Source organism: Odontomachus brunneus, unplaced genomic scaffold, assembly GCF_010583005.1.
Source record: "Odontomachus brunneus isolate Ranch 3 - 2012 unplaced genomic scaffold, Obru_v1 Obru_scaffold_165, whole genome shotgun sequence".
In the NCBI taxonomy this organism is placed as follows: domain Eukaryota; kingdom Metazoa; phylum Arthropoda; class Insecta; order Hymenoptera; family Formicidae; genus Odontomachus; species Odontomachus brunneus.
In genome coordinates this window covers 667,677-680,917 of record NW_022639615.1, presented here as the reverse complement: position 1 = coordinate 680,917, position 13,241 = coordinate 667,677, and the positions used below count along the sequence as shown (strand labels likewise).

Genomic DNA, 13,241 nt, shown 5'->3' with positions numbered 1-13,241 from the left:
TTTTTTCCATGTGTAATGTTCAATGATCGCGTCGCGACTTGGATGATTAAGCAACTGCGGTTCATTGAACGACGTAATATTTATATACGTTACTCACTTCAAAGACAGAGAATAGTCTTGTTTGGTCGATTCACTGTTCCTCACCAGATAACTTCCCTCTCGTAGAAGTCGTAGGACAGCCTCTGCCTCGATTCGCGTGATAGAGCCGTGATACCACCTGAAATGAGGGAAGGATCTTCGTTTGAATTTCGTGTATGGAAATGCGGCCGCGAAGAACGGTGGAAATACCTCGCGAACAGTGCCACCCGAAAATTCAAAGATGAACGAGTGCGCGAACAAGAGTAAGAGCGTGTAACCTTGAGACTGCTAACGAGCTCATTAGCGTAGCGGCTCTCGAGCCAAGCCAAAGCCACCGCTCGCCAAGACGGCGCGTAAAAATGTTTACAGTTCCGTACACGACCAAAGGTTGCGTCGGCACTCACCCTTGCCTCTCTAATGGAAGCTCCACATCGACCAGATCGGCCGATCCTCGAACTGTACCGATTTCCAAGGGCAAGCCGAGGTTCAGGCCGCCGGGTTTCTTCGGTGCCAACTGACTACTCGCGTTTCCCTCCGTGCCAGGCGCGTTTCCACTGGCGTCGAGATTCAGAGTCATCTTCGGGCGCGCCAGACCGCCGCCTGAAATGAGTCACCCGGCAGTTAGACGTACTCCGCGAAGCTTCCAACAGTAAACAACGATGATATACCGTATAGTGTATCGTATAGAGCTGGCTGCAATCTCTCGCGACGGACTTTACGACCCCTTCATAATTGCTACGAATCAGAACTCCGATATGTCGGGACACGCTCGCATAACGGGGTAGATTAAGCTGTCCACGGAAAATTATTATGGGAGCGTTGACGTGTGCTCGTCACTATCGCTTATCTACCCTTGCCTGAGATACCACGATCGAGATTGGATTGAAATACAACGCAACGTTGATATTCAGCTAATAATTATTATTAGGGGAAAGGGCACACGGTATAACAAGAACTCCTAGTATTAGCAAGATAATACCACGATAAATCATTGTTAAATTAAAATAAATTTCAGGAGAAACAACACTATATATTAATGTGAGTAATAGCATTTGTCTTCTGAAGGACTATCGGACCTTCTAAAGCCTGTCTTACAAAGTGAATGTTTACACGTGCCACCCTAAAGTGACAAGCCACTCCAGCAAGAAGCTTTGCTCCCATCCAATTTTTCACAGAGGCATCTTTCAACTATGATAATATCAGTCAGTCAGTCAGTCAGTCAACCAATCAGTCAGAGGGTTCCCCGTGAACGATAATGACCATAGAAAGACGCGTGAAGGAAGCACCCTTGTATACCCTACGGTGGGGCGTTAATTTCATTTATTGGCGCAATCTCTTAGCGGTTGACTTTTCGGACGCGGTACATGACGCAGGTACTACAAGATTGCTCTGACAGGTGTAACGTCGAGTTAGCCTCTTCCGCGGCTTAACGTGCCCAGAGGGCATGCCGGAATGCCCCGTCTGACACGTATGCAGATACATAGGGTGTCTCGGGACTATCAGATAAATTGAGGGCGAAGAATCGATATTTGCGGGGCTTACTCAGTGTCGACCAGATTGCAAGACCGGCCGAATTTCAGGAAAAAAATTCCATTCTTCATTTCATGTACGGGAAAAAGAATGCTGTTGGCTCAATAGAATTGGTCAGCAGTGCCGAATAGATTTTCTTGCAATGCTAATGTTATTGAAATTAATATAATCCCAGCAAACACAACGTTACATGTAACACACATGTTAGTTATAATTTCCTACTCAACAATGTAACTGTTATATAACATACGTATTATATAACAGTTATATTGTTGAGTAGGAAATTACAACTAACATGTATGTAACGTTGTGTTTGCTGGGATCATTGTTTCAACATTTAAACGACAAGGTAAAATTATGGGTTATACTCTCTAAAGTACAATCAGTGTATTTTTCATTGAAACGTGCTATACTTATAATTGGTGGTTCAATTAAAAGTATAGCACCGCAATCAATAAAAATCTGAAAGAATAGTAGCGACTGTTCCTATTATTGATGCGGAGACAGATAGTGTCATTGCCAAATCGCATGGAAGCCGGTAATGCTGTCGCAAAATGCAGAAAGTTGGATCTAACATATAACGCATTTGTACTGTATAGATTTTGCAATGAAATCTTACATTCACTGGTTAAGATCAGTGAAATATAAGATGAAGCTATTGAATTAAGAAAATTTATTTCAACTACGGCACTGTCAACCAATTCTGTACCAACACTGCACCAATTCAACAGCATTTTTTCTGTATACCAAATATACTTCATATTTATATGTAAAAGTATAATTTTTAATTGCTGTGGTTTTTCATGAAAGTATAACATAGAATTTAAGGTTATGTAAGAAAAATATCGTAATTTACAATAAATGTGGACTGAGAAAAAGACGCTTTGCCAAATGTGTCGTAGAATTCATGGCGGACGGTGAATTCTCGAGCATTCCGTATACACGCATCAAATTACTGTGAAAGGAGGATCCGAAAGATCGCGGCTATCTTCCACGCGCCATTTCTATTCAATTCCTCTTTGCGAGATGCACGTTTCGGGAATGGTTAAACATTAACAGCGGCGGACGGCTAGCGCGTTACTCGACGAGATTGGGTGCGTCTGTATTATTAAATTCAATCTGGCGATCGGCCGAGCAGATTTATCCGGCCGACTCTCCCCCACTTCACTCCGCCGACTACAACGCCGTAAACGCTTTTTCTCTGCTTTGTCTTTGCCGGAATTTTTCTCCCGTGGAACCAGCCCCGTCCTTTGTACATCATCCACCCTCACGGTAATCTCTCGTCTTGACACTCGTATCCTTATTCTCTCCCTCTCCCTCCTCAGACTGTTTTAATATCCGTCCCTAGCGGAGATACGTCTCAATCAATTTCTTCGTGGGCTTTCCGACTACCGCGTGCTCCCGCGGGAAATGGGGAGCACATCAGGATGCTTCAGCGGTGGATCGTACGCAGGTACATCGAGGACACGAGTAAACCCCGCCGTCGTGATGATCACGATGGTGTGCGAATCCAAAGCAACGCTTGTTTGCTCTAAAACCGTCTCCGTTGTGCGAGCCTCCGCAAACGATGTTTCGCAGTGCCGTGCAGTGAAAAAGGGGCAGCGATTGCGCAGGATGAGAAGTCGAAGAAGAGGGAGGTAGCCGGTGGCTGCCGAGAAGGCGACAAATATTCCTCCGATGCGAGACACGTGACGTGTCGCCGCAAAAGTCCCCGGGGAAATTCTTGGTCAGGAATAAAGCCGCGTGGACGGCGGAGACGCACGGGAAATCTCGCGGGCATCCGTCGGGTTCGCGAGAGTTCGCCCGCGCATCGAGAAGACAGGGATACGGAACTTTTAATTCCCCGCGAAAATCAGGACATATTGGCGACGCGTTTCGTCGGACGTCTCGGTGGCTGGGATAGCTCCGAGCGGCAAGTCGAGCAACCCCGCACCAACGATTCGTATTTATTGCCGAGCGAAGGAGATCGAGGGTGGAACCCGCCGCAGAGATTTACGACGCCAGCGAATTTACGGCCCCGGGGAGCCGGCATGTCAAATGCGCCTGGGAAGGAGTCAATGGCGATTCCATTGAGTGCCAAGGCGCTATTAAATGGAAGATGGCACCTTGCAGCGGACATAGTCACATAGCCGCCACTGCGAACAACATAGTTTTATGAGGATACGGCTTCGCGAACGCGCGGTTGGAGGTGTATCGAGGCGAAATCGTTACTTCGCCAATATAAAAAATTTTAAGAAGACCCAAAGCGAATGTACATAATTATGTAGACTGGGTCTTAGAGAGTTCAAATGACTGCGTATTCTCATCGCCTGTCGTCATTTGTGTGTTACAAACGCAAGAATACCGGCCATAGAAAGTTTGGGCTCACAAGGAACGCCAGTCACGATGATTCCGCGATCTAGAGAGCTTTGCGAGCGCGTCTCGACCGTCTCAGCTTGCTTGCATCGCGTTGTTACGTGGCGACTTCGTTCATCCCTCGAGGAAACATCGTGATGGTGCCGAAATGCCCAAACAACAGATGCGAAACGCCGGGATAGGCCGGAGATCTCCGCCAACAGATGTTGCAGTTACACGCCCTTGAGCGCCTCTATCCCTCCGTCGACGAGTCCTTATCGACGCGGCAGCAAACACTTCGGACCTGCTCGGAATGTTTGATACGTGCTCGATCCTCATGAAATATGAAGTACGATAGGCGCACGTCGAACGTTCCCGTCGAACGATTCGGATAGTTCTCGTGCAATTTGTCCGGGGATAACCAATACTTTGGGTTCGTACCGGTCGTGATAACATTCGTTATTTACGGAATAACTCTTATATCCACTTGAGACTTTCATCTATATTCCACATACACACACATACACGCATACAATCCGGTATTTTATGTATCCATTAAACTATAAAATTAGTCGAAAATTACGCAAATGTAACATTTGCATTTTAGGTGCAAAAGTAACGTTGCAGAACTGAAACAATCTCAAGATGTAGTGAAATATAAAAAAATTTGGGTTGAATTTAACATATTTTACATGTTCCAATTAGAGTTTGACACAAAAGTTTCTACTAGGATCGATTTCGTCATAAACACAAAATATTCTCTATCGTGTAACTGAAAATACAGTAAAACGATTACACGGAAGTAACGAAATATATTTTGAAGAAATATATCCTACTAACAATTATTATTATTATTATAATTATTTTATATTATCGGAATAAACGTGCTGTGTAATCGAAAACTTCATCCGTGAAAAGCGTAATTGCGTGCACAGCGTAACGAAACATCAGCTTTCCAAGGCAACAGGACCGGAAATTATTGAGGATCTCGATGGAAGTCTGGCGGATAATGATGTTACACGCTTAGTTGTTGACTGGTCTTCCGTGGCTTTTGATATCTGATCTTTGCTCTGCGTTTGTCAGCAATTGAGAAGACCCTAAAGGTCAGGCGTTGATTTTCTCTTAAAGAGAAGCTAATAGAATAATCGTTGCAAGAGCACGGCAGAAAGTTGTGTATACCACCCGACGTCGAAGCATAACCGCGAGTGAGCGAAGCTAACAAGCTCGCCGAAACAGTTAAGCTATGTGGGTGTAATGTTGGTGGTCCAATTATTCGAGACGCGAGCAGAACTTGCATAAAAGAGTGCAAGCGTGGGAGTACGAGAAATTGCAACGGAAACTCGCGCGCGAGTAATTTAACCCAGTTATCGCGATCTTTGCGTGTCTCGTCGAGCGTAACAATTAAATTGCGGCAATGCTACTCGTTAAAACTTAATTAGTAGAAAATCCCACGAATGACCAGACAAATGGCGGCTCGCGTCGCAACCTCTTGGATCGGCACCAAATGGGAAGCAGCAGACAGTCTCGATGCGCGTCGCAATAGTGACATGAAGCAAACGGTACGTGGCTGGGATTTTCAACCGGCAAAAAATAAAATTACGTTTAACTGTAACTCCGGTCGAGTCATCACGTAAAGTTTAATGTATACGCCTCGAATGTCGTCCGTATTCACGCAAAATCCACTCTTGCTCGCTCGAGGATTTCGAAGCGGAGCACATCGTAGCACATGCAATTTGCGGAAATTGCAAAATTCTCTTGCAAAATTCACGAACTGCAAAAATTCGTCAGCAACGGTGAGATACTCGTGAAAAATCTACGTCCGCAAAAAGCTATAAAAATTAGAGGCTGTCGCGCTTCCGTGATGTTTCAATTTTGCTTCGTTAGTTTTATACAGGTCGCCCTGACAGGAGCAGCGCTTGTATAATTTATAAAATCTTTTACTATTAATAAATGCAGTAATAATTAAGTCGGTATATTCTTAAAACTATTCGATAATAAGTGTAATTATATATAATTTTAAATATAAATAAATAAATAAATAAATATATATATATTAGAAAGAAGTGTACAAATAGTCTTTCTTTCGTAAATCGATTGGAAATCGTTTGTTGGTTAACATCAAGTTGTTTTGCAAACTCCTATTGTGTTTGACAAGGATTTTCGTACAACAGCTAATCTATTCCTCATTTTCAATTTTTTTCTGACGTTCCAGCATATTTTTGATCGAAAAAAGCGAAATTACTATTCAGAAATCTATAATACCACCTTTTACATGTACTATAAATTACAGCACCTTTCTACAGAACAGAGTAAATCATTTCCTTAGTCTCAAAAATATTTTTTTTAGTTGAAATGCAAAAAGAATGCAGTGTCTGATATACTACTTATCGAACGATCATGCTCAAGAGTGCTTTATAAGATTATGTCGTCAGCAGCGTCCAGTTATATGATGTTTTTTCATTTTGAGGGTTCGCATTCCGAAACCCCAATACGGCGGATAAAAGATTTGAATTTAAAATTAAATTGAATGAAAAAGGAAAAAGATAGTTTTAATCAATCAAATGTTGACATCATGAACTGTCATAAACATAAGCATACCTACTAATTTACTTCTATCGTATTTATATAACAGCTTCTTTTCTCAATATAGACATATATAATTATATACGGCCACATTTTACATATGATTATTTTGGTCGGATAACAAGTTATTCAAAATCCATAATTACAATATTGCAACTTCCGCAAGACTCAAATCTACTGCTAGAAACTGATGATATGTCTGCTCGCGAACAAAGGCCCTAAACACGGTTATTTATACGTTAGATTGGCCAACTACCAAATGATCAGTAGACCGAATGCGCGATGTTGACTAAATCGTACGTGGCTCGTATGTGTGAATAGCTATAGCGATATTGCGGATTCATCCTTGGGACGACGACGGAGTAAACAGGGTGGTTCGCGGCGAACGTTTGTGGCCATACCAAACTATCAAGTGAAAACGTGCGAGGACGAAATTTCGGCGACGATATCTGCTCCACGAATTTGTACGTAGCATTTACGGTATAGATAAGATCCGTATTCACTTCGATCAGGCGTGTTGCGAGGTTCGGAAAAATAAAACGGCGAAAACATAGAAGATACGTCCTTCGTGATGGGAAGCCAATTCTCTGGAAAGGTAATCTCTTCAATCTGCTCCGTTTTGTACTTACAATGAAATCGAATCGAGGTCTTTTCCCCGTCTTTTCTCCTTTCTCTCGAAGAGATTTGAAGAGATAAAAAACGTAGTTGAAGCGAGCAAATACTCATATATCTTTGGTTACGTGCGCGAAACTTCTTCGCGCGTCGACAGTCATCAGAAAAACAAAGACTTCGTTGTAAGTTACACTCGACAACTTTGGTCGTAAACACTAGGAAGAAATCTTGTGAGCTCTTCCTCTCTGCCATCGAGCCAAACCTTTTCCCATATAACCACCACAGCGGGTCAAGCCAGATATTACCGCATCGATGCGCTTTTTTGCTTCTCTCCTCCCTCGTCTCCAGCCTGTTAACGATCGCCCCTAGCGAGCAGAGTTCACTTTGTCGGCCATTAAATGGTCTATGTGCGAGGCATATACTGGGTTCTCGAGATTTTGAATTTTTGAGCCCTATCCATTTTTTCGACATCGACGTTGAACTCGCGCGAACGACCCAACGTAATATCCGCGTTGATCGCAGAGAACGTTTACTGCGTTGGAGATGGGCGATACAGTAGCGATATTTCAAGTATTGACACTTTAGTGTCCAAATATCAATATTTTGTCATTCGATATTTCCTAACCTAGGTCTCAATATTGATATTAACAGGACGTTCGCTACATTTTGTGCATCGACATTTCCATCTACAACATGTATCGATACTTTTAGGCCCATATCTAGATTACGTCACCCTCACACTAAAACAAGAACATGACAGAGCTATGTAATATTTGCTCGATTTCCCGAAGTGACGTCGATCTAATAACATTTTGTCCGATTCATTCAGCGAGCGTGGTAGTGTCACATATCGAAGAGGCCATCATCGATGAAGTTTAAAAGAGCCGATCGGAAAACGGACAATGCAAACTTGTCGCAAGTAGGGCGTAATATTTCCGATACTTTCAATACGGCCATGCTATCTTCCTGGTGACACGTGCACACATATATCGACGCCGGTGCATGAACGTACACGTGAACCCACCGTGTGGGAGTCTTGCAACGTGAACCGAAGCGCCAGCTTTAGGCTCTGCGCGCTCTATCCCGCTGCTACTATCTCCAGCACATTGTAGACGGGCGCAAGCCGATGGCTTTTGTCTGAAAGTACAATGCGCAAACTGTCCCCTTTGCGAGGGTCGGCCGCGCGTCAACGCGACTGAAATGCAAAAAAGGATGCGCCGAAGAAAATATCGGTCTGGATTCGCTGTCTCCGGTCGACGCGTCGTATATTGTTCGTCTTCAAGTAGATAAAGACGCGCACCACACAGGCCGGACAGTCAGACGTGTCGAAGCGTTAACAGAGAGCCATGTTATACTTAAGTGAGACGATTAATTTGACCATTTTAATAGAACATGTCAGTAATAATGAAACTATACGAAGAGAACTCTATAGTGGAAAATTACAAAATTTTGCGACCGAGAATTCCGATTTAAATTTACTATCCTTTCATTTCACATATGCTATTTATATATTAGGGATTGAGATGTGTTATTTTATTTAAAAATTTCTTAAAAAATATTAAATATTTTATTAAAATTATTTTAAAAATTTATTAAAAAATATTAAATATTTTATTAAAATTATTTTAAAAATTTATTAAAAAATATTTATTAAAAAAAATTTACTATGTTAGCAAGATAGATCTCTTACTGGCCTATTAGAATCTATTGCTGCACTATTAAAAACATAATAAAACTTAAAAGGCTTATATAAACAAAAACTATAATATTCTCTTCGTATTCTTTGCATGTAGAGTCATAAGACAATTGCTGAGGGAAATTTATTCGCAAATTCATTGTAAAACTACAATATCCGTTTTAATATTCGATTATTACGATATTTTCATACATACTTGTTTTTTAAATTAGACTTTAACTAGAAAAATTTATGAAGGGAAAAAACTATATAATATTCATTCCGTGTAACAAAATAAAAAGATAATATTTGTCTGGATTCGTCGTCTCTTAACACGTCGTGACGTATGACGTTCGTCTTCAAATAAATAAAAACGCACATTACACAGACCGATTAATCAGACGTATCGAAGCGTGAACAGAAATTCATGTCGCATATCAAGGAAACAGCTAATTCAATTATTCTGATAGAAGGCAAATAAGCGGTATCACTAGTGAAATTGTCAATAATAACACAACTAGCAAAATAACAATCTAATAATGCCGATCGTGCCGGGAAACGGAAACGTCGATAAATGTACCGCCGGTAAAAACTGAATGGTCCCATCGCTCAAGATGGTTTATCTTGATCGACGACCTGTTCACAACGTACTGATAAAACGAGTCGCTAGCCACGTGCGATAGCCGAGAACGAGAAGATCGATCGATCACACCCCTCCCGGCGCGCCTCCGAGCTAGCGGAAAGTAATTGTCGACAACTAAACGCATAAAAAGCGTATATCTTTTGGAGAAATCTGGTCCCGATCACGTGCTAACGCACTCGTCATCTCGTTCCCTCGCGTTCCCCTTCTTCCTTCCTCTTCAAAAGGTAATTTACGAATCCGAGCCGGCTGGCCGGCCGGCCGACATCCATCAAGCGGAAAAAATATTACTGATCCAATTCGCTTGCAGCTGGCTGCCAAGTCGCGAGACGTGGGATATTGCAGGGAGAACCTACGCGCGCTCCGCATAATTTGCGCGAAACGACAAATAAAATATTTTCATTCGTTTTCCCGTTTTTGTGCACGTTGCAGCTTTGAATTTTGCAGCTACGAATTTTATTTCGTACTTAACAGCGCGGGTTCATTAAATTTTAGGCAGTCTCTTGGCATATGCGATGTTTTTTTTTTTTTTATAACCGCGTGCGTATTTCGGGCGAGTGCACGGCTGTCTCCGTCGTTAAAGCCTGCCCATGGTTGCACGAAATCACGAGGGTTTTATTGCACGCCTCTCGCGTACAATTCAGAGACGAAAAACGCGTCATCCGTGAAACACATGCGAATGTTCGGCCAGCCGCGATCGAAGTAGTTGGTGACATCGGCGCGCGGGAGAGCGCGGAATGACAACTGCACCTTCGTTATCTGACAAACGGAAACGAGCGGCAACCGGTGTATACGTGCACACGGTGTATTCACGTATTTAGCAGCACGCATTGATTAAACTCGAGCCAGACGACGGCTATTTATTCATATTTTCGACGTACGAGATAGTTGCTCAAAGAGCGGTTCCGACTGAATGACATGGTCGGCGCTTCTATCAGAGGCCTCGTCGAGTGCGTCGTGCTCTTCGTTCTCAATTTGTTTTTACATCGACATCCGCCGCTTCACCGACCAGTCGGATTCTATCGGATCAATGTAACGAATATAATCGCGCTCTGGGAGAAAGAAATCGATTTCGCGAATGACCAAATTATTTTATTCTACTATACTCGCTCGAAAAAGAAGTGAAAAAGTTCCAATTTAATTATTTGAGGTAAGATATATTAACAGTATTTGTGAGTATAACTTTGGAATGTAAAAATTTATAAAAAGAAGAAAGAATATAAAAAAATATTTATATTTTAAATATTTTATATTTTAATGCATTAATAAACCAGGTTTGATCCGAAATTGGGACGAAATTGGTCCATAATTAGGACTGTTATATATTTCTATTTGAAGCTCCTGGCTACTCACCGCAGTCGTGTTAGAAGCGTCGTGACGTCAGAAGCGAGAAATAACACGCTGAAAATTCTTGCGTGTTATTTCCACATAAAAAAATATTTGTATGAAAGAACACTTCAGATCGCTTGAACAACTTTCAAAATGTTCGAAAACTATCTTTTTTCCTTGACAGTCGATAAGTAGCTATAAAATGAAAATGGTAAAATCATCAGGAAAAATAGGTTAAAGAAGATTGCATGTTACGTTAATTTTGAATGTGCGTTGAATGCGTTTCCTCGCTTCTGACGTCATCAATCCAGAGAAAGTATCCAGGAATCTTAAAGAATAAAAGAAATAAAAACGTCCAAAATTAGATACGTGTATAGAGAGACAGGCATTAGTATTTTTATCTTATTTTCCAAATGTGTACACTTCGAAGTGTTCCATAATATCACGTGTGATATTCTCGGGTAACAGTGCAAAAATAGCAATAATTCGTTTCGCAAACATAGCAGCTGGACGGTCGGCGGGTGATAATCGCCGTGCATTAAATCACCCAGGCAACGACACACAGCGAGCCGTGCTTTAGAGAGGCCGGAGCCCGTAATTGATTAAATAAATCCGCGTCGGCGTATTTCACGGTACGAGGAATCACTCGTCGTCGTCGGCTAGCTCCGTCGCTACCACCGCCACCGTCGCCGTCGCTCGCCATCCGTTTTCCCCGAGCCAGGAGAGAAAGAGCGGCTCCCAAGGACCTCGTAACTCCGAGTAAAACGGATTTACAGGGCATCCCGTGCCTTTATTGACATTCGACCGACCGATAAAAATAGTTCCGCGCTGCTCTCTCCATGCACTGAGAAAAAAGAGTGGTTGAGTTAATGAGACTTTGCTTGAACGAACAAAATTCGTTCGAGCAAACGTTTAGTCGATTGAACGAACGCAACTTATCCAATAGATAGAATACAAATGCAATTGTATTGCAATTGTATTGAATACAACAACAAATGCAATATCCTCAAAAACTCTTTATGCAAAAAGTTCCTATTCCATCACCATTTCACTTTAATCGTGCAGACATTGTCTATATGCCCAACTTTAAGTCCCAGTAATTTCTGTGTCGTATATATAACGTATACAAAATTCTTTTTCTCCGTATTGATATCAGGAAGTACATATTCCTCTAGCTTACCAACACTAACTGACTCAAGATTCACTAACGATATGTTACATCTGTGCTGTCCGATTTATAGCGTTTTTCGAATCAGAAATATCTCCTTATCTGTACTCTCTGCTACATTACAACTGATGATTATCACTTGATTGATTTGTATGACACGCGCAGTCAGCACCAGTCTTGTCTTTGACATTGGACTATTAAATTTCGTTTACTCTTTTATAGAAACATTACAACACCCTATTTCCCTCTGTACGGGCGCACCCTCACGCAATTCCTTTCAATTCCATCTGCTGCGGGAAATTACATTTTTCTCAACAAAATTTGATTTTTGTACTATTACTAGATTTCTTCTTTAGGTTCAAATAAAGCAGTATTGATAGCTTCAACACTGTCACTTCTTTTTCTGGCACTCTTCTTTCTTCTTCTTCTTTTTGCGTGCTTTGTAATATTACTTCTTCATTTTTTTTTCGTTATATTAACCAAGTTTATTTAAAAAATTTTTTTGAAAACGAGTGACCACCGATTTTGTCGGTCCAACTTTTTTTCTCTCTCGATCTAACGCCCATCCTTTATTCCTTTTTTCGCCTGCTGACCCGCAAGTTGGTCCATACATCAGCACTGTGCATATAACCTGAACCTAACCTCAATCTACTGGCATTTACTGACCCCTCCCGCCAGGTTGGCAACACCACCAAGCAGGTCGCAGCTTTCGCAGGCCGTAGATAGGCCGTACGCGGCGCAGGAAGCTCGTTCCGCGAAGCTCTCGCATTAGAGCTTTCGCAATTTCGGAACTCGGAGGGTAGACGACGCGCGTTCAAACTCCCATCAGGTCGGACGATAGAGCTTCGGGGGAAAATAGGCGGAGGGTTGCGGCGACGGCGGCTTAATCACCCGACTAATTCCAAACGCTTCGCGCACTGCACACTGCGTGTGGTCTCACGTCGGGCCAGATTCACTCGTTGGCGATAAATTATCGATGCCGTGTGATTCGGACGATATTAATGCGATCTAAATTGCGCATTGCCCGCTACTTCGATATCACTTGATACATTGTAACTGCCGCTGCATTGGCTCGCAATTACCGCTCGTGCTCTAATTGTCACATCGCATTAATGTCGACGATTTATCGGAGCAACAAAAGAAGCGCATTCATTGCTATGTCGAACGTATTTAATATTTAAATCGTGAGGCGAATCATTCGCGATCGTTTTAGTACTTTGTACTACTATTAACACTTGCGTTAGAATAACAAAGTCTGAAACGGTATGTAACAGTGCACGGAAAGAATTTTA

The 13,241-nt window shown here is 42.2% G+C and overlaps 1 protein-coding gene across 2 annotated transcripts in view; it reads right to left on the bottom strand.

The window, feature by feature from the left end:
* Positions 1-13,241, bottom strand: part of LOC116851081 (splicing factor, arginine/serine-rich 19-like) — a 164,387-nt gene that overhangs the window by 3,812 nt on the left and 147,334 nt on the right. For both annotated transcript variants that reach the window (XM_032830121.1, XM_032830122.1), the window contains 2 exons: positions 483-678; positions 98-217 (listed from right to left, as the gene is read on the bottom strand). In XM_032830121.1, the coding sequence (XP_032686012.1) occupies positions 98-217; positions 483-678 (316 nt within the window). The remainder of the gene's footprint in view (positions 1-97; positions 218-482; positions 679-13,241) is intronic.